The sequence below is a fragment of the Neomonachus schauinslandi genome, chromosome 5, assembly GCF_002201575.2.
Source record: "Neomonachus schauinslandi chromosome 5, ASM220157v2, whole genome shotgun sequence".
NCBI classification, from domain to species: Eukaryota; Metazoa; Chordata; class Mammalia; order Carnivora; family Phocidae; genus Neomonachus; species Neomonachus schauinslandi.
The window spans coordinates 51,716,834-51,739,766 of NC_058407.1; the positions used below are offsets into that span (position 1 = coordinate 51,716,834).

General features: G+C 40.1%; 1 protein-coding gene across 2 annotated transcripts in view; it reads right to left on the reverse strand.

Moving 5' to 3' along the window:
* Positions 1-22,933, reverse strand: part of SRGAP1 (SLIT-ROBO Rho GTPase activating protein 1) — a 264,777-nt gene that overhangs the window by 73,370 nt on the left and 168,474 nt on the right. For both annotated transcript variants that reach the window (XM_021678635.1, XM_021678634.1), the window contains exons 5-6: positions 8,465-8,647; positions 7,887-8,015 (exon numbers count right to left, since the gene is read on the reverse strand). In XM_021678635.1, coding sequence (XP_021534310.1) covers positions 7,887-8,015; positions 8,465-8,647 — 312 coding nt within the window. The remainder of the gene's footprint in view (positions 1-7,886; positions 8,016-8,464; positions 8,648-22,933) is intronic.

The following is a 22,933-nucleotide window of genomic DNA, read 5'->3' on the forward strand; positions in this document are numbered from 1 at the left end:
AGAGAAGCTGCCACCAGATGCATTTTTCCCCAGGCCAAATCTCTATAACTACCCTGAATCAAATCACAAAGGAGGAGAGAGAAGAAATAAAGTAAGCCCAAACAAACAGGTCTTAACAAACAGGCTGGTAAATGCTATGGAGAAGATAGAAAAATAGGGAGTGCTGGGGGAAAGGGTGTTGTTCTTTTTTATAGGGCAGCTGAGTGCAACATGAATGAAAAGAAGGACTCTATCTGGCAAAGCTCTAGAAGAGTGTTCTAGACAAAAAGTAGAAAGGCCCAGGGCAAGGGTCTGGGGAACAGAAAGGCCAATGTAGCTGAAGCATGGTAACTAGGAGGAAGCTGAAGAAGATGACACTGAGTGGGAGGTGGGCGCCAGTTCACATGGGTCTTGGTGAAGAATTTAGATTTTATTCTAAAGACAATGGGAGACCTTTGGAGAGTTTTAAATAGGGATCGGCAGGTCTAGTTTATCTTTTTTAATACACTGGCTGCTTGGGAAGAGAATGGATTACTGATTAGAAGGTCTTAGAAGTTGGGTGCCATCTCAGAAAGCTAAGTGCAGGCAGGAGATGAAGAGCTTTGTCTAGGAGACAGTGCAAGCAGTAAGAAACAGCAGGTTTGGGATATTTAGGAGGCACAGATGACAGGATTGGCTGATGCATTTATATGTGGGAAATGCAAGCACTGGGTTTTCGGTTTGCACAAATGGGTGGAAAGGTGTGCCACTTACTGAGGTGCAAAAAATGGTTAAGAAAAAGTTGTTATGTGTGTGAAGAATGAGGACGATGATAGGGGCAAATGGGTATAAAAAGCTGAGTGTATGACATGTTCAAAATACCTATTAGACATCCGAGTAGAGATGTCCAGTAGGCAGCTGGACATACAAATCTGAAGTCCTGGATGTTGATCAAGGCTGCTGATAAAAATCTAGGAGCCATCATGTGGTATTCAAGGCAAGGGACAAGGAGGTAGAAAGCCAAGGAACATGCCGTAGGTGACTTTCAACATTCGGAGGTCTGGCCAAGATGGAACACTGAGCACTGGAGACTGAGAGCAGCCTATGCTGCACGTGGAAAACAGCAGTTTCTTTTAACAAAAGCCCACGGCATCTCCACTGGAAGGAACTTTTAAAGCCATCTACTTCAGTCATCCAACTCATTTCAGTTTTTAAATACGCCTTCAATCACAAAGGGATAAAAACATAAATCAGTTTACATGATAACTACACTATCCTAAGCCATTTACTATGATCTCTCTATCATCTTCCTAATAAGGGTTCAGGCCTAATGGGGACCACAGTATTACAATTTGGCAGGTTTTCATGGATAAAGCTAAATACCATTATGTATGGGGCTAAGTCAAACTAATTAAGAAAAATCTGAACTCTGAATAAGTTGCTTTTTAATTAAACACATGTCTCTAGACAAAAGGATAAGGCTAAAAGCTTTAGGACAGCTGATTACTTAGACATGATAGAGTAAACATGGCATGGAGTATATGATGTAATCTAATTTCAGTTTCATTCTGTATAAATGGCTAATAAAATACATGACAGATATCTTTACCAAGAAAATGAGCTGCAGTAGGGGATTATTCTGTTGCCGTATTCTACAAAAGTTACAAAGATTATCCTTCAAACTCCAAAGTGATCTGCAAACTTTTACAGGGAGTGACTGGAAACCGTGAAACTCCACTAAAAGGATAACAAATACTTGATCATCACTGGGCAGATACTCTGGGACAAAGCACCAGTGGAATTCACTGTTGAGGACTTTGTTTCTCCGAATACCTTTTGAGGGTGGGTAGGTGTGGAACTGGACTGAAAGAGGCTACATTACCAGTTGTTTGAAGAATTCCAGATATACAGAATGCTGAATTTGACTGCACATCTAGGATTATGGGAAATAAGACTTGTACTGCCCTCTTAGCAAATTATAATCACTTGAAAATTTTAGCATTCAATTACAAATATTTGTTGCCTGCATGATTTTTCTTCTGGGTTGTAAAGCTTGTAATGCATCCTAATTCTAAATAGAATTATTTACAGCCTTTTTTGCACTTATTGTTGGAGATAGTAATGATTACAAATGTGAAACCTATGATTTATAAAACTACAATCTATTTTCCATTATAATTATGCCTTTATTCTCCCAAACCAATTACATTGCCTTTGGCCAATATTTGCAATATATTTCTTATTAATTTGTACTTATTCTTTTTTTAAAAGATTTATTTATTTGAGAGAAAGAGAAAGCGCACAAGCATGTGCGTGAGGGGAGGGGAAGAGGGAGAGAGAATTTTAAGCAAACTCCCCGCTGAGCTTGGAGCCGACTCAGGGCTTGATCCCACAACCCTGAGACCATGACCAAGCTGAAATCAAGAGTCCGACACTCAACTGACTGAGCCACCGAGGTGCCCCAAATTCATATTTCTTCTTCAAGTGACATAATAAACATCCTTTTTTGTTGTGAAATTAACTCTCTGTCCCACATGATTTCAAACTAAGAGACTGTTACTCTACAAACTAAAATTTACCTTGGACCTTCTTCTACCTTATTAATTTGTATTCTAAAAAAGCATTTTGCTGACTGAGGTAAATTATAGCTCAGTTTTGAGTTCCAAATTAGTGTATTTCCGATTTCATAGGATCTAAACTCAAGAAGTTTCAGAATACCCCCAGTTTGTTGCAAGGGGCAAAAACTTAACTATATCATGGAGTAATCAGAGTCACATCACCCCAAGCTAGTGATCAATTTTAGCGTCACTATTGGTGGGTTAAGACATAGCAGCATCACCTATGGTGTAATCTGTTGCAAAGTGCTTAATTTGAACTCATCAAGCCTTTATATAATGTTCACTTTGTAGGAAATATAGGAAACAGAGAAACAGGCTAACTGACACAACAAAGAATAGAGACAAATTCAGAAGCTGAGATGTTCTGAAGAACTGTTCATGTCTCCTCAACAAGGGACTTTGTTAGATTTAAGAAAAAAAAAAAAGACTAATGGAACACATCACCCAGATGCAATGTGTGATCCTAAATTTGGTCTAGTCTAGACACACGAGCTGTGAAATGTTTTTTTTGGGGGGTCATAAAAAGGAATATGGTCTGGCTATTAGAGGAGTTAACAATGTTCTGAAATGGAAAGATGGGGGTCAATGATTGAAAAAAGTAGGTTAAAAGCTGTGTAATATGATTTCATACTCTTCTGGTATAAAAATGTATATATACATGGACACAAAAAAAGTCTACATGTTAACAGTGATGATCTGGGGTGGTAAGGTGATCATGTTATTTTTGCTTATAAATTTTTTCTAATTTTCTACAATATACATGTACTAATTCTGTAATAATAAAAGACTAGTTTTAAAATACAAATTCTAGGGGCCTGGGTGGTTCAGTCAGTTAAACATCTGCCTTCAGCTCAGGTCATGATCTCAGGGTCCTGGGACTGAGCCCCACGTTGGGCTCCATGCTCAGTAGGAGTCTGCTTCTTCCTCTCCCTCTGCCCCTTCCCCCTACTCATGCTCATGCCTTCTCTCTCTCTCAAATAAAATCTTTTAAAAAATAAATAATAAAATACAAATTCTATGGAAAATTTGTATACTGTTTTTTTATACCAATAGATCCATTCATCATGGTCTAGCATAGGAAATTTATAAGAAAAGAGATAGATTATTGACATGAGTAGAAACCAAGGGAAACTGGAGGTGTATATAAAGAAGGTCTCAATTTGAGTTCTTATTTATATTGCTTTGATTCAGTCAAGACACATTTAGTATCTTCCATGTCATTTCACATATAAAACGTTAAACATTAAAAACGTTATCTTGACTTTTTCTCATTAGAGAAATAACAACTCTTCCAATAATTATTAGATAGCTCACTATAAAAGTGATTTTGCTAAATAAGCTCACAAAACATAAAGGATTCTAGATGCCTTTGCATAATAATCAGTCTTTCTTTTTCACAAGGAAGGGTCAAGCTTAATGGTTTTTAGGATCACCACTATATATGCAAATTACATTCCTACAAAATAAGCAGCCATTTTAGAAGGTACACATTCACACTCTGACTGCCTTCAAAGTGAGTCAATGAATGCATAATTTTCACTAAGAGAGGATTCAATTTCAGTTGACTATGACAACAAACCCATTTCTTTTAAAATTCATAGTGAAGTTGTATTATCTGAGAATTACTCCCATTTTATTTTTTTATTTTTTTTAAAGATTTTATTTATTTGAGAGAGACAATGAGATAGAGAGAGAGCATGAGAGGGGGGAGGGTCAGAGAGAGAAGCAGACTCCCCGCTGAGCAGGAAGCCCGATGCGGGACTCCAGGATCATGACCTGAGCTGAAGGCAGTCGCTTAACCAACTGAGCCACCCAGGCGCCCCTGAGAATTACTCCCATTTTAAATGTAAGGCTGATCTTTTAAAAGTCCACCCTTTTTTAAAATTGAAAATTACTTGATATATTTAACCATTACTTATTTACATCAGAGTTAATTAGATTTGGAGGTTAAGAAGTCTGAGTATGAAGCCTACCACTTACTAGCTGTGTGACCTTCGACAAGCTATCCAGCCTACATAGGCCTCAGTTTTTTGCTCTATAAAGTGTAGAAAATACTGTTTACCTCACATGGTTTCCAACGATTTCATGAGATTACGCTTGGACACCTGCCTGTCACATAGTAAGAGCTCAATAAATATCTTTGACAATGAAGATGACTCTCCTAAAGTGCTAAGCCTGTCCTATGGGTGCCATTAATATTGAGGATGCTACTGTCCTTTCCACAACAGGCATCTCAGTCTTACCACACATGACAGAACCACTGCCCCCTGCCCTTCGACCCACATCTCCCCATGGTCCCCACCCCTGTAAAAGGCACCACTGTTAACCTAGTTACTCAGGACCTGATCTGAGGAGTCCGTTTATCCCTCTTTTCATCTACTATATCAAATTCCTATTCAGTGTATTTTGAATCCAACCACTTCCCACAAGTCTCTTGCTGTCACGCCAGTCCAAATCAACACTGTCTCTAGCCTGGACAATTGCAAAAGACTGTTTTCACTCTCATCACCTCCCTCGGTCTGTTTTCCACCCAGATGCCAGAGTGAGTCTCTAAAATGTAAACACGTGATGTCACTTCCTTGAGTAAAATCCTCTAGTGGCTTTCCACCACACTTAGGACACAATCTAAACCCCTTTCCCTGTCAAAAAGACCCTAAGTAATGTGGCTTCTGCCTACATTCTTTTTCAGAACCTTCCTCCTCACTGACTCTGCTCTGGCCATACTGGCCTCCTGCTCTGCCACTTTTTGAGCATCTTGAGCTTACCAAACACGCCACTGCCTCTATACCCTGAGCCTTGCCGGTCCTTCTGTACGCAGGATTCCTTCCCCATTTAGGAATGTGGCTCTCCAGCTCATTTTCCTGCTCAAACAGCAGGCTTTTCTTGAATGCCATCAAAGGAAGCACACCCATAGTACTTTTACTTTTATTTATAGCATGATCACTACTATATAATGTGTGTGTGTATATGTAAATATGTATATGAGCGGACGCCTCAACTAGTACATAAACTCCTTGAAGACAGGAACTTTGTTTCGTTCACTGCTGGATCCCCATTGTCAAAATTAGTGCTTGGTACCTTGCAGGTGGTAAAAAAAAAAAAAAAAAATACTTTCCAATACATGGAGACTTTTTCTTGTGTTAAACTGGCTCGGGTCTAGCCAAGTACTCCAAAAATAAGCCCCAAACCAAAAAATAAGCAAGTGGAGTAGTTATAGGGAATTAGTTCTATATTCCATACACTTTGCAGAATCCCTACAAATATAAGTTTGAAAACAGGGGTCATAAAAATTGTTCATTTTTATTCAAAAAATTGAGCAGTCTAGCAGGAAAAATTCCTTTCATTCATCAGAGTGCTAAAAGAAAATTAATTACTCGATTAAAATACTGATAAGAAAGGAAGAGAAAAAAGTTTTCCTGGGTTTTATTTATTAAAGGGTTCTGTATAAAGAAATTATGATAGTATGAGATAAAAAGTTTTAGACTCAAAAAGGCACATCAGCGTGTTAATAAACCAAAAAATAATTTCCTTACTTAACAATTCTTTTGCAAAGGTCCCAAACTGTGGCTCTAATATAGCTAAATTCATGAGACATTCACCACAAAAATAAAGTTGCTTTAACCTACTGTATATCTAAATTATGATACTATGAGCCACAGGAAAAAAAATTTTATCATATCTTAAAACTTTTTAATAATTCAATCAATACAAAGCAGCACATGAGTAAATTTCCAGCAGATAACTCTCTGAACCTCTATCACTTCTCTGTGCTTTTCTAACAACACAATGCTCTTTTTCTTTTATTTGCAGAGATGGACATTTTTGGACTGGGATTTCTGTTTCACCTGTGTGGTCTCCTACAGTGCTGGAGGTTTTCTGAATGAAAGAATGATCAGAGGGTTAAAGCTGGGGAGTCATTGCAGTAATCACTCATGGATTTAATAGTACACATATATACTGGGAGAGTTTTTTTTTTTTTTGAAGATTTTTATTTATTTGAGCGAGAGCGAGAGAGAACGTGTGCACACATGTGCGTGCAGAAGTGGGGGCTAGGGGGGAGGGGGAGGGGGCAGAGGGAGAAGCAGGCTCCCTGTTAAGCAGGAAGCCTGACACAGGGCTCCATCCCAGGACCCTGAGATCATGACCTAGAGCCAAAGGCAGACGCTTAATTGACTGAGCCACCCAGGTGCCCCTATACTTGGAGAATTCTAAATGAGCCCAAATACTGCTTTTGATAGCATATTCTCAGAGAGAAAGTACAGTGTTAGATAAATTTATAAACGTGGTTTAAGTCCACTCTACTTTGTTTACAGTATTTACCACAACTAGGAACAAAGCTATCACGTCTGCAGTCATTTACTTAACATCTGTCTGTTCCACTTTGCATTCCTGAAGGTTAAGATCTGTATATGCTTGGGGGTGGGGGGATGGGTGAAATAGATGATGGGGATTAAGGAGGGCACTTGTGACAGCAGTGGGTGATGTATAGAACTATTGAATCACTATATTTTACTCCTGAAACTCATGTAACACTGTTATGTTAACTAACTGGCGTTAAAATACAAACTGAAAAAAAAAGAACTGTATCTGCGTCTCACAGCCTGAGCACCTCACAATAGTAAGGCCCAAGAAATGTACTTTGAACCAATGAATGTAGTTAGGGCTGTGCAGCTGCATAATTTAAAAATGACTGGGTCTCCTTCCTAGCTGAGTTTCCCAGGCACTCATAGCTTCACAGAACCTAATAATTTGCTTTTCATTCGTTTTAGGATACACACTTTTTCATATGCATCTTATAATCGATAGTGTGTATCATGTATAGTTTAATTGGCAGCAGTTTTTCCTTCTGAGTATTACATAAAATAACATTGGTTTGAGAAATGATGGTGTTTTCGAATCAATGAAATGTAGTTATTGCTAATTACATCTTAATATGGAAAATATAGGGGCGCCTGGCTGGCTCAGTTGGAAAAGTGAGTGACTCTTGATCTTGGGGTCATTAGTTTGAGCCCCACATTGGGTGCAGAGATCATTAAAAAAAAATAAGTTAGGGGTGCCTGGGTGGCTCAGTTGGTTAAGCATCTGCCTTCGGCTCAGGTCATGATCCCAGGGTCCTGGGATCAAGCCCCGCATTGGGCTCCCTGCTCAGCCAGGAGCCTGCTTCTCTCTCTGCTCCTCTCCTCAGCTCGTGCTCTCTCTCTGTCTGTCTGAAATAAATAAATAAGATCTTTAACAAACAAACAAAAAAACCCCAAAAAAGTTAAAAAAATTTAAAAATATATGGAAAATATAAAAATTTCAAGTACTTACGTCAATTAAATCTGAAAGATCATGAATATAATACTTGAAAACTGAGGCATTGGTTGCTTCAAGGGTTAGGAGATACTCATTCCGTGCCTTAATCGATTTTAGCTTATTTTCTGAATACTTTGCTTGTCTCTGGAAATGAAGATGATCCAGGTATTGAGAAAGACGACAAAGTCATTTAGTCAGAGAAACATACATGACTTTCTACTAATTCAAACAATGGATTCTACATATGCCAATGACCTTAGAAGTTCTCTGAGAAAAGTACATTATGAATCTGATTTAAGTAACTAAAAGTACCCAGCAATGTATTTGGGCTTCAGGCCCAACTGCAAGGAAACCTCTTTGTGAATATTCAAGTTCTCCATGCTGTGTATTGAGTACTTTGCATTCAACACTAAATAATGTCCAGCTGTTAGTCCATAATTTTTATGTTTCTTAAATGTTTTTCATTCCCGTGGGAGGAAATGCGTGTCATTTCACAATAATTTACAATGTGCGTCTATCAGTTATTCCATCAGTGTTCTTAGTATTGTCACCTGAAGTGAGGACAGAAAGGCTCTGTGATGCGTTTTACTTACTTTTTCTTTCATTTTTTCAATTTTCTTTACAGAGCTTCGCCGCTGATGTCTCTCTTCCAGTCTGATATGAAAGACCGGATCACCAGACCTTCCGATTTGCTTTTCTTCTTGTTTCTCAGCCTCTTTCAGTTTGCTCTCTGCACTGATGCTCTCTGCATGATACATATGGTATGTTTTCATCACCTGTGAAAATGTGACCCAAATTGTTACAAGATGCCTGTCTGTAGTGAATGGAAGCCCTTATGTGAGGAATATGTTAAAAATATCACCTTCCAACTGGCAGGGGGAGAGCCAGATTGTTAGTCAAATAGATGAATTATGGACTATTGCTTCTATGTAAAGCAAAGAGAAATATGCAAATTCACCTGCCAGGAAGAGGCACTTAGGGGACAGGCTTTGATGAAAAAATGATTTAGAGTCTTATGCATGCTTTCAGTGCACTTGAAGATTTCCCTTAAGCTTAAAAGTGTTCTCTAAAATCTCTGCATTATTAATCTGCACAATAAACCACTACTCATGGATAAATTTTACCCCAGTTTTGGAATTCTAAAAAACTCCAAATTAGTACAGCTCTTACTAAAGAGTTTTTTTTTTTTTTGCATAAAATTTTAAGGGCTGAATAATATTTATATGACTGGGACATAGCTTGACTAATTTCCTATTGTTGAACATTTTAGGATATTTCAACTTTTTGCTTTATAAATGAAGCTGTGCTGAAACCCTTGATATACATCCTATCTTATTTCTTCTCTTAGAAATGCTACAATAAATTGCATTTTAATATATTTAGGAATATATAGAAAATAAAATTTTGTAATGTATCCTTTCCATGTGTGCTGTAAACTTACATAAAGAATTCTCAATTTAAAAATTTTAAAAATTAAAAAATTTTAAATCCTTAAACATTTTGGTTATATTATTGTCACAGAAATATTTATGCACAAAATTATCACATTTCCTGTGGCACATTTTTAACAATTTTATTTTATTTTTATTATTTTTTTAATTAAAAAATTAAAAAAATTTTATGGTACATTTTCAGAAGGACAACTGCAGAGGTACACAATCTGCACAAACCTTTCGAGGTTTTTGACACACACTGCCAATTTAACATTCTGCTATTTTGAAAAACACTTGATCTATATAGTCATTTCCCAAAGCATTTAGAAAACATGGATGATATTTCAATAAACATTTTTTCAAATAATAAGTATATTTACTCTTATAATATCTACCATATCTGTATATAGTCCCTGTACTCGTAGATAGAGAGTAATGGTCACAGATTTTAAAAGATTTTACCTGAAAATCACAGTTTTCCAATATAATTTTCTTTCTTTTTTTTTTTTAAAGATTTTATTTATTTATTTGACAGAGAGAGACACAGGGAGAGAGGGAACACAAGCAGGGGGAGTGGGAGAGGGAGAAGCAGGCTTCCCGCTGAGCAGGGAGCCCAATGCGGGGCTCGATCCCAGGACCCTGGGATCATGTCCCGAGCCGAAGGCAGACGCTTAACCTACTGAGCCACCCAGGCGCCCCTCTAATATAATTTCAATCTGCTTTTATAAGCAGAGTCAGACATCTGGGCCATTTCTAAACCTTGTTTATTTTAAGCACAGTTATACTGCTTAAAAAGACAACATAGGTAGGGTATGACTCCAATTCAAGAGACATATTAAGGAACAATCCAGAACTTAGCATCCAGTCATCAGTGGTGGCACTTTCCCATAAATTATGTTAAACCTTCATCCATATAAAATGGATTTTATTATTTCATTTATAAATAATCCATAAATTATTCAGAGCCAATTTTATAACTGAAACGTAGTTGTTTAGAAGAGATTTAATGTAACATTCTGAAGTAAGGAACTTGATTTTTTTCATTTCAAAAGATGAGTTTTAAAATAGTTTGGGGGGGGCGCCTGGGTGGCTCAGTCGTTAAGCGTCTGCCTTCGGCTCAGGTCATGATCCCAGGGTCCTGGGATCGAGCCCCGCATCGGGCTCCCTGCTCAGCGGGAAGCCTGCTTCTCCTTCTCCCATTCCCCCTGCTTGTGTTCCTGCTCTCATTGTGTCTCTCTCTGTCAAATAAATAAATAAAATCTTTAAAAAAAAAAAAAGTTTGGGAACTGGAAGCATCACTGGAATGTATTTATTTAGGTTGAAGCATATGAAATTGCTGTTTTGGTAGATTACACAAAAGGTAGAGAGTCAGCATGTTCTTAAGAATGGTTCAACTTAATACACATTCTCAAGGTGACTATTTGAGGTGTAAAACATGGGGTCAATGAAGAGCCTTTACTTATTTTCATAAAATCTGATGATGTCTTTCCTTCAAAATGTAAGCTAGCAAATCACATTAAAGGCATTGCTGAACAAGAACAAGGTAAGGGCGAAACTGCAAAGTCGTGGCAGCTTTTCCTGAGCTGTGTGTAATTGCAAAGTTATCTGTTTTTGGTAATTATCAAACCTGTCCAGGAGAAGTTTGGTTGGCTCCCGCAGTTCAAAAGAAAAATAAAATAGCATTAAGCAGCAGCTGGGCAGCTGGGGAATGAAAAGGGAGTCACCCTACAGCTGGGCAAACAGTGAGGTCAATGAATCTACTACACACCTTGCATTTCTAGGCTTGGCTCTGTTTGTACATCCTGCCTGAAGCAAACCCACATACCATTTGGGTCCTGGTTCCAGTTACATCTTTAAAAAAATAGGGTGGAAAAAAACCCAACAAAAGAATAAGTCTCTCTCTCTCTCTCAGCTGTCTATATTCTTCTTGCTAATAGCCAAAGGAAGAAACGAGAACATGTGACTCCCATCATAGAGAGATGAAAAGGCATCCCAGACAGCCCTGGGTATCTGAGAATTCTTTTCTTTTAAATACACCCTGAAGAAAAGACTTGAACTCTTTGCTTTATTTAGATGCTGAGGACCTGTGTAAGCAAGTAATCTGCACAAACTCAGCCTTATGAACTAAGGATACTGAGCTGGCTGCCAACATGGGTTTCTTATAAACTAGTCTAGGTTAAAAGGAAAACATTCTTGACCTAACACTAGCAAGAAAAGGGTGTAAATATCCCATCATAATGTGGTTTAGCACGATAGCTGAGGATTTTCTACCCAGTTCAATGGTAATTTCCAGAAGGAAATTTCTTTGTTCAGTTTTCCAATGTGACTAAGGGTTTCCACTATTTTCTAAAATGTTAACAATGACAACGAATGAATTTTAAAAGTTGAGGAGAAAAACACTAAAAGCTTTTTGAGAACTCTAATTGCAGATAATGAATGCAAGAACAAACTACATTATTTAAAACGTAAGCTGTTGACAGAAGTTAAATGTGTTTTGTATTTAAAATAAAATAATAGTTTTCTCTTTTTCAAAGAAATATAAGCTTTTATTTTTTTAAAGGTGAATTTTGAATACATACTGCAAAGAAAATAATAGCTTCTCCATCAGCTTAATGCAAACACAATCATTTGCATACCAAATGACATGATAGGCATATATCCATTTAAATGTACTCCAGTAACATATTTTCCTATTTGAATTCTTCTCTACTAAAACCTCATGCATAATTCTCCATTGAACACACTCAATTTATCTTTCCTACTCCATCTTTTCTTAACTGCAGAAGAATATAGCGAAATAGATTTCTTTGCGATTGTGAAATCCTATGCAAAAACTTTTGCACAGAAGCTGTTAATATTTTTTCCTTACTGACAGACCCACATAATGTATCTGACACTACTCTTGTACTTTAAATCAAAATAATTAAAATATCTATAGTAAATCTGAATATTTAGTGTCATGAAACCATTATGTATCTGAAAACTGTCCACATAGTTGAAGAAGATCAGTGTATTAAGGCTATACATTTTATTTTAATGTTTTTTTAAAATATTTTATTTATTTATTTATTTATTACTTTTATTTTATTATGTTAGTCACCAACATTTTACTTTCTGACTACTGACACAGAAGTTAGAAGGCATGATTCTAAGAATGGGTCTAGCAGTTACCAGGTGTGGGCAATTTATTTTACACTTCTGCTCACCTTACAAGGTCATTGTGGACATTCAATTGTGCATCCCTAGGTGTGTGTGCATGTAACAAACTTTACTGAGTACTTATTATATGTGTCTGAGTGTGTGTGTGTATATATATATAATGCATACCATCAATATATATGTGTAATATGTATATATTTAGCTAAAGAAGCATTATATAATGTTTACTATGTGCCAGACACCATTCTAAGCATTTTACAAATAATAGCTTATTTAGTCCTTCTAAAAAACTCTTATGGGGTATGTACCTTTATTCTTCCTATTATACGGATGTGACAAGAAGGGCCTTGAGAGGTGAACTAACTTGCCCAAGGTCACATAGCTGGTAACTGGCAGAACAACGGTTGAAACCTGGGCAGTATGGTTCCAGATTGGGTGTTTTAGACTGCTATGCTATAACCTTTGGAAACTCTAAAGCACTATACAAATGGAAGGCCTCTTTACCTGGGGGATATTAGCTACTCTTGGTTTATATTTAGGAATAGAGGGAAAGAGGGCTGAGAGATACTTATTCACTCACCATTTGCTTGGTATTTACCATCCATAAGGCAATGATGGGTGTAAAAATAGGGACTTGGTTTCCTACTTCTAAGAGCTTAAATTTTGGGAGATTAAAAAATGGGCCTTGGAGAGTCTGATGGACACAGATGAAGGGAGAGGACATTCAAGTTGGAGGAATAGTACCAGCAAAGGTATTTGGAGTAGGGGGAACACACAGGTATGGTAGGCATGCATAGACAACCACTTCAAGAAGGGGCTCCAGGAAAGGGCTTGACCAGTGGATGGTTGGGTAACTGGGCTGGAGGATAAGACTGCAGAAGTTGTCATGGGCCAGATCAGGAGAGCCTTGAAACCTCAACCAGAAAGTTTTAAAAAATATATTCTATAGGGGTTCGTGAATCCACAGAGGTGTAAACGGTATGGTCAAAGCAGTATCTTAGCAGCAATTTGATGAAGATATGCAGGAGGGTTTGGGGTGTGAAGTAACCTCATTTAGCATAAAACAGGAGGGAAGGGAAAGAAAGAGAATCCAGGATAACAGCCACAGGGCATTTTCCCTGTTCTTACTCTGTCTGACCTTTTCTTAGACTTGACACATCTCCTTCCGCCATGGAGTTCAACACCCTCCCGGTCCGGTCCTAACACTGGCCCAGATAGCACTTTGTGCACTACTCTAAGTCAATCACTTGACGCTCCCTCCTCAGAATGTGTGCTTTCCGGCCTCTGTGGCCTTCTCCCAAGCCAAGCCCACTGCCTGCGACGTCCTCCCCAGGTACCTTGTCCTAACGTTTTGACTCATCCTTCAAGGCAAGTTCAGATTTCACCTACTGCTAAGTGTTCCCTGGCTCCCCAACCAGAGCTACTGTGTTCTTCCAACTGCTGAGACCTTCTTGTTGACAGTACTCCTGACTCTCTGCACGTGTCATAGACACCTGTGTGTATCATCCAGTATCATGGACTGTCCTTAAGTTCAGCTAGGGCACCAGCAGGGTCTTGCGTACCCTTTGGATTCTTTTTTTTTTTTTTAAGATTTTATTTATTTATTTGACAGAGAAAGAGAGAGAGAGCACAAGCAGGCAGAGTGGCAGGCAGAGGGAGAGGGAGAAGCAGGCTCTCCGCTGAGCAGAGAGCTGGATGTGGGGCTCAATCCCAGGACCCCAGGATCATGACCTGAGCCGAAGGCAAACGCTTAACCGCCTGAGCCACGCAGGCGCCCCTACCCTTTGGATTCTTGATACTGCCTTTAGACAGTGGGAGTAAAATAGGCATTTGGTGAGAAACAAATGAAGGGCAGGAGGACATTTTACAGTCAGCTTGTCCATTCATATAGTCATTTAACTAATATTTACTAAATACCTAGTATGTGCCTGGCATTATTCTTCTCCCTCCCCAGCATCCAAAATAGCATTGCCAATAAAATACCTGGGATTGGACTAATGAGATGATAAATAGCTCTAAATCACCGGGAGATACAGTTAGCATTGGAGTTCATGGCCCCTGAGAAAAGAAAGGTGTGGAGGCTGGGCTGAGAGGAAATGAAAAGCAGTATGTCAGTGACAATATTTCCTAATTCCATACATAGCCTGCTGGTTTACTAACTCCATCAATCACTAAAAGCTCTTCTGAGAAACTACATTTTTGGGGTTTCCTTAATTGTCAGCATCCTAAGATAAAGATCTCTTTTCTACAATCAGTACATGACAAGGCTCGAATTATAACTGAGTTTCTGCAAGTGCCAGACTACCACCAAGTTAAGGCCACAGCCTTGAAAGCCCATTCCTGTTGTTTCCCAACAAGTTCTTGGGTTCCCCGGGAAAGCAGGGCCCCCGGGCCACCCTACGCTGAGCCCCAGGGGCTGTGTTGCAAGGAACCTGGCCCCTCCAGGGGCTGCACAGCCTCAGGCCAGGTTATGGGCTCTGCTTGGCCGTGCTGTGTCTCCGAGGGCTTATTTTATTATTATTATTTTTAAAGATTTTATTTATTTATTTGAGAGACAGAAAGAGCACAAGCAGGCGGGGAGTGGCAGAGGGAGAAGCAGGCTCCCCACCAAGCAGCAGCCTGACGCAGGGCTCAATCCCAGCACTCGGATCATGACCTGAGCCGAAGGCAGACGCTTAACTGACTGAGCCACCCAGGCGCCCTTCCAAAGGCTTATTTTGGACAGGGGCAGCAGGCGGGAAGTATCTGTCAGGGAACACTCATTACCACTGCATGCCAGGATCCTTCCACCTGTAATCTTGAGCCTTCTTGCTCTGTGGGATACTAAGCCAACCCTGTTGATGAATAGCCTCCGGACTAGGAAGAACCGGATTTGAGTTCCTGTGCTACCACTTACTAGCCAGCAAGCTTCTTAACTTTTCTGGGCCCTAGTTCCTCTGAGGTAAAATGGGAATTAAATGAGAGAATGCATAGAAGCACATAACAGAATGGAGAGTTTTGATTCTTGACAGTTCCTAAAGTCTGATGTAGAAGTAAGTGTGTGGGCTCTGGAGCCAGATTACCTGGCTTCGTATTAGGCTCTAAGCTAAGAGGTACAGGCCATTGTTGTTTATTCTCATTCGTGGCATTAGGGCTGGAAAAGTTGCTGATCCCTGAGGTACTGAGTGGTCTGTAGGACAGACACGATGATGAACTCCCATAAATCCATCTCCTCTTCCTAGGCTGATATGGCTCTCCACAGGTCAATGAAAGCAGAATTTACAAAATTCCATTGTATATGCAAAATAACATAGGGAGAACTCAACTTTGAGAGAGTATACTGGTGGTTAGAGCTTAGACTCACAGAATGGACTGCTTGGGTTCAAGTCCTACTTCTGCACTTACTGTGTAATCTTGGGCAAGCAACTTCACCTTTCTGTGCCTCGGTTTCCTCACTGTAAAACCAGCATAACATTCTTACTCATGGCATGCATAGGGTAGTTAGAAGGATTAAAGGTGTCCACACGTGTAAAGAGCACAAAAAGCCTGACATATAATAAGTGTACAGTAAATATCAGTTACTGATATTTGAAAAAAATGATCATAAAACATTTTTTTTTTAAAGATTTTGTTTATTTATTTGACAGAGAGAGACACAATGAGAGCAGGAACACAAGCAGGGGAAGTGGGAGAGGGAGAAGCAGGCTTCCCGCCGAGCAGGGAGCCCGATGCGGGGCTCAATCCCAGGACCCTGGGATCATGACCTGAGCCGAAGGCAGACGCTTAACGACTGAGCCACCCAGGCGCCCCGATCATAAAACATTTTTTAAAAATTTATTTTTGAGGGAGAGAGAAAGAGAGAGCTTGTGCATGTGGGGGGGGCAGGGACAGAGGGAGAGGGAGAGAGAGAATCTCAAGCAGACTCAACACTGAGCACAGAGCCTGACTCGGGGCTCAAACCCAGGACCCTGAGATCATGACCTGAGCCGAAACCAAGAGCTGGATGCTTAACTGGACACTTAGCTGACTGAACCATCCAGGCACCCCTATCACAACACATTTTATTTTAAGATTTTATTTATCTGACAAAGAGAGCGAGAGAGCACAAGCAGGGGGAACAGTATAGGGGGAGGGAGAAGCAGGCTCCCCACCAAGCAGGGAGCCCGATGTGGGGCTCGATCCCAGGGTCCTGGGATCGAGTGCCGCATTGGGCTCCCTGCTCTGCGGGGAGCCTGCTTCTCCCTCTGCCTCTGCCTCTCTCTCTCTCTCTCATGAATAAATAGATAAAATCTTAAAAAAAAAACAGATAATGATTTCTCCATGACTGGAAAGATATCATTTCTTTCTTTTTTTTTAAGCTTTTATTTTTTTATTTTATTTATTTTTTCAAAGATTTTATTTATTCATTCGAGACACAGAGATACAGAGAGAGAGAGAGAGAGAGCACGAGCAGGGGGAGAGACAGAGGGAGAAGTGGCTCCCCGCTGAGCCAGGAGCTGGACATGGGGCTTGATCCCAGGACCCTAGGATCATGACCTGAGCCGAAGGCAGATGCTTAACCATCTGAGCCACCCAGGCGCTCCTAAGATTTTATTTTTAAGTAATCTCTACACCCAATGTGGGGCTCAAACTTAGAGCCCCAAGATCAAGAGTCTCATGCTTTACCAACTGAGCCAGCCAGGCACCCCAAGATTATTATTTTTTTTAAAAGATTTTATTTATTCACTTGAGACACAGAGAGGGAGAGAGAGAGCATTAGCAGGGAGAGAGGCAGAGGGAGAGGGAGAAGCAGGCTCCCCGATGAGCCAGGAGCCTGATGTGGGGCTCGATCCCAGGACCCTGGGAACATGACCTGAGCCGAAGGCAGACGTTTAACCATCTGAGCCAGCCAGGCTCCCCAAGATTATCATTTCTAATAGAGGTAAAGGGAAGGAAACTGGTGATATTTCCATTTATGCCATTTATGTATACGTTAAGAATTTTAGCAAAGCTCTTTAGAATGAGCAAATAGATCAAGATGGACAATTAAATAGCATGAGATGCTGTCTTTACAGCTAGTTTATCAAGGAAAACTTGAGGTATGTTGTGGCTCCACTGAAATGAAATCAGTACAACAGTCTGAATTTACCATCAAATTATATTTATAATTCAAACAAATGCTTTGAACAAAAGGCATTATCTGAGACTCTGGACCTCGCTGCCTAGGGCCTGCCAACCAACCAAAAGACAGGGCAACAGAAACGCAGAGAATAAACACAAGGGAAAATAGAGAAGACATATGCAACGGGAAGAAATATGGCTAAAGAAAATTTAAAAAATAATTATATTATGTTTAGTGTAATGTTAAAGATTTTGTTTCAGGAGTAATTATAAAGGGCACTATTTCAATGGAAAGAGCTTAGGTCTATGAAATCCAATAAACCTGGATTTTGATCCTCGCTTTGCTGGCCGTAACCTCAGCCTTTCCGACCCTCAGTATGAGTCTTATCTATTAGAGATGACAATATGAGGTCTCCCTACATAACCAAAATTAGGGGGACAACCAAACTGTGCCTCTCAAAACACCTTGAAAAGTACGGAATGAAAGAAAAAGTACAAACCAGAGAGAGGCCAAATTGGAAGAAAAAACTGATCGTGTAACTAGAAGTCTTCTTTCTAAGAGGATTTTAATAATATCCTGCTAAAAGGAGAAGAGTTGATGAAGCTCAGAGGAAATAATATAGAATGGCATTTAGCAGTCTATAGGAAAATAGAATCCATGCCATCATTAATGTTTTTGTTTTCTGTTGTAAATTGACTGTTTTCTTCTCCAGCTTCAAGAGCCTGTGTTAGGGGAAGGAGCATTCGAGTCTCAGATACCCAAGGGTGTGAGCCCTCAATCCACCCATGCCCCACCCATTTGACCTGGGGGCAAGACTACTCATCTCTGCGAGCCCAAGGGGGCGGGGGTGGTTGGACCACATGATCCCCCAGGCCTTCTCCAACTCTAAAATTCTGTGAGTCCATGATTTCAGATACTAATCTTGCAACAACTAAATACCATAAGAATTTATGATTTGAGTGTGTGTGTGTGTGTGTGTAAAATACTTCTCAGTGGCTAAAGGGATTGATTTTTTTCAGTGTCAGGGTAAATGGCAGATAAATTTTAACCGAAAGGAAAAGCCAGTGTAACAACAAATTATACTAATTATCTCCTGCTTTCGTTGATTTGAGGCAGCAAGTAGTACATCATGCTACGCTGAAAATGTAGGATTCCTCCTACAATCCTCCATGGGCTCTGAGGCCATAACTCATCTGCTCTGTTGCACAGAAAATATCTAGAAATGAACAATGCCTGGATAGTCTAACACACCGTTATACTGATGAACCTTATTCCAGGATATCTATCACTCTAGTGACTTTAATTAGCTCCCAAGCTGATTAGTGATCAATCATCAAGTGCTCATCAAGGAGGAAAACCCAAGAACTCTTTGGTGGGTGCGGGGGTGATACACAGATTTGCCACATGCTTTTATTTTTTTATTGCAATATTTGAGTTAAAACAGGGCATTAGTCATCTTTTTCAAAATGCTAAATTTAACAACTTTAAAGTGGCAATATAAATTACAATTAGTTTAACAAGATTTTGCTACTTTAATAAAAATTTTTAATAAAAAATGACTAATTTATCCTAAAGAAGATAAATTATTTTATGCTTTATTAAAAAGAAAATGTTTCTATCTGTAACAAGAGTGAACCGTACTTATTAATCTTAATCTGTCCTAGCTCTATTTGCAACAGTCACTACAGGCGGTTTCTAATTTAAGTCTTTGAGTCACAGTTAGGGGTTATTGGTTTTGTTTATGAACTCTCGATGAACATTCATATTCAGCAAACATTTCTTGAGCCCCCTACTATGTACCACGAATAGGCCTTGTCCTACTTGATTCCATTACATTCTATTACTAGAAATCCAGTAACATTTTATTCTTTATAGATTGATACCAGTTCATTAGTGCCTAAGAGTAATTTTTCATGAGAGCAATTAATGTGGTATAATATCTTTCCACTTCACAATTTTTAAAAAAATTTTTTTATTTATCTATTTGAGAGAGAATGAGAGAGTGAGCACACGAGAGGGGGGAGAGTCAGAGGGAGGAGACTCCCCGCCGAGCAGGGAGCCCGAAGCGGGACCCGATCCTGGGACTCCAGGTGCCCTATCAGAGATTTCTAACATGAATTAAATGTCACTGTCACCAAAAATCCTGATTTTGTGAAGGATATTTTCCTTGTCTCTCAAGTACTTCATGTGGTGGAAAGGGCAGAGGATTTTTTACAAAGTCCAATGTACTACTCCCTTCATTTTTACATCAGTGATTTGCTAATGCTCTGGCAATGTTCAAGCACATGGAGTTCCCTGCACAGGCAATGTGGTTTGACACATCTGTGCTTTCCCTCATGTACTAATTGCTTTTTGGAACACCCTTCCCACGCTTCCTTTATCACTAAAATCAGGTGTCATGGGCTCTAGGAGTCTCCCAGGTGACTCTGGGCTTTGCACAGAGCTGTGGAGACCTGTCTCTTTACCTAGCCCAGTATCTAACACCAAAAATGGAAATATCTCACTAGTCTAGTTCACTGGTGACAGGGCTGTGTGCTTGTCATCGATGCATTTCCAGGGCCTATATATTTGTTGAAAGGCCCCTCCCAGCTACTGGGTGTGCATTACTTGGATGCAGTAGAGATGATCCTATATAACAACTCTACAGTAGAGGCAACAATGCTTTTAGCGCTTTCCATTTAACTGACTTAGAAACAGGGAATAGACTCTGAAATTTGGGACAAACGCCGAATAACTGCATTCCATAAATCCTAGGATATTATAGATCACAGGCCTCCTCCACATACTTGCTGGGCAACCATCCTCCGAAGATGGAGAGCAGGGTCTTAAAAGACAGCCCGTTTCATTTCTCACCAGCTCTAATAGTTAAACTCAGGCGCCAGCTACCTGGGATCAAATGTTCCGCCTTTTAGAATGTTTCCTCACCTCTAATTGGGAATAAGAATAGTACCTGTAAGGCTGTTGTGGAGATAAAATGAATGAATACGTGTCAAGCACTTGCAGGGGTAACAGACACACAGTGAATGCTTAATGGATGCTATTATAATAAATGAAACACTCTTCTTTCACATCCTTTAAGCCCACAATGGCCTCAGCCCCACTGAGGCTGACTTGTTTATTTTCACACCTGAGAGGCTGAGAGCAGAGGGATGGTCTTTGTTTTATGCATCAAAGGAACAGAGTGGCAGAGAGACTTAATCCTTGCCCAACAAGTCAAGAGAGAAAAATCAGTGATAGAGAAGGCCATTCAGAAAGCCCTTGTTTCAAAAGGGGTTTTGAGCCAGTCTTCAGAGGCACTGAAATACAAGTTTAATCTACTGAAAAAAATACCCAAGAGCTGCCACCTGGAATACTTATTAACCAGGGCCACCCTGAACACAGTGGCAGAGTGACAATGGGAAAGGTTAAAGTAGTTGGCAGTGTTGAGGGAGAAAGTATATGTAAAATGAAAAGCCAAAGAATTTACTAGAATTTCAAAAGTCTCCTGCAATATTAAATACTTAATTCTTTTCAGGGAAATGTTTCACATGCCTCCAACATTGAAAGAGGACATTAGCTGCTTCCCTTTTGACCACACACTTGCTAGCGGGGTTCTTCCTGGCTAGCCTCTTGGCTCAGGTGGAAGACCTAAGGGCAAAGCCTTCCCTGACGGGAAGCAAAACTACCCCTTCAAGGATAAGGGCTGTCTTGAACCAGCAAGACCCCATCTGTTGATTGACTCCAAGGCAGTGATGTATTTGACCTTCACTGCCCACCTGCACGTACCCACCCACCTTTGCCCCACATTCTCCTGGTAGAAACCTAGAAGTATTTTTGGCACTTTGGAGCCAGTCTTTGAGACGCTAGTTACTGCCTTCCTGGTTCTGGCCTCACTGCAATAAATTCCTTTCCTGTTTCACCACCATTCATTTCTCTGCCTTTGGATTGTGTCAGTGGAGAGTGGCTGAACCGGGTCTGTTTGGGACCCCCAGAGCCAGGGGCTCTTGCACCCCTGCGGGCCGGCTACTGCATTCTGTGTGTACGTTAGACATTTAAGTTACAAGGTTCAGTGCAGGAAATATTTATTTATTTTTAAAGTGAAAAAAAATTTTTAAAGATTTTATTTATTTGAGAGAGAGAGAAAGATAGCGAGAGAGGGAACACAAGCAGGGGGAGTGGGAGAGGGAGAAGCAAACTCCCCACTGAGCAGGGAGCCCGATGCAGGACTCGATCCTAGGACCCTGGTATCATGACCTGAGCAGAAGGCAGATGCTTAACCACTGAGCCACCCAGGCACCCTAGTACAGGAAATATTTAAACTGAGGACAGAAGACACTTGGAATCATAAAATGAAAGCCCTACAATGCTTAGAATTGCAGTATCAACTACAATGGGGAAACACTGGTATTAGAATCCTTTTCTTTCAATGAAAAATGGTTTGGAATTTGAAACATATCCTGTGCCTCAAATCTAATTCATCTCATTCCATTTATTTAAAAAAATAAAAGGGTGAGGGGAACAGAGAAGGAAGGCGAAAGGCCTTAATCTGTGCAAAGAAGCTTTTTGAGTTTTCGAAGGCTTTTGACAAGATGTCTAACCATTTTTTTTTTTAAGATTTTTTTTCTTTATTTGGCAGAGAGGGAGCACAAGCAGGGGGAGTGGCAGGGAGAGGGAGAAGCAGACTCCCCGAGGAGCGGGAAGTCCAATGTGGGGCTCAATCCTAGAACCACCCCACCCCCCACACACACCATGACCTGAGCCAAAGGCAGATGCTTAACTGACTGAGCCACGCAGGCGCCCTAGATGTCTAACCATTTTTTGCTGCCTTATGTTCACGACAATTTCATTTTGGTACTTGAAATCCTTCAACTCCTGACTTGTCCTTTCTCTCTAGATACGGGTCCAGAAGGAAATTCTATGAATATGCCTCGAGTTCTTCCAAATTATATGCACTGGCTCACATTGCTCCTTTTGCCTCCAAAACCCTCCCCACCCCCTCTCCCTCTCTCCTATTACTGAAATCCTGTCCATTTTTACCTTTTCCTCTCAGAACTTTTCTTAGTCCTCAATGTGTCTCAAATTCTCTTTGGATCTCCAAACCCTCTGCCTGAACCTCTGTTGGTACACAATAACCTTAGGTTAGTAAAAAAGAGATTACAGTGTGTGCCTGGTCTGAGACTTCCTAGCTTTGTGACCTTCAGCAATATATCAACCTCTCCTGTGCCTCACCTACCCGTTGAGGGCTGTTGGGGGAATTTAAAAAGCTAATTAATGTAAAGTGCTTAGAATGGTACCTGACAAAAGTTAGCTGTTATTATGTTCTGGTTGAGCTTTAATCTTCTAGATTGGGAAGCCTGACCGGGAACTCTCACTTGAAGCAGCCCCCATAGGAAACTATTTACTAATCTGAA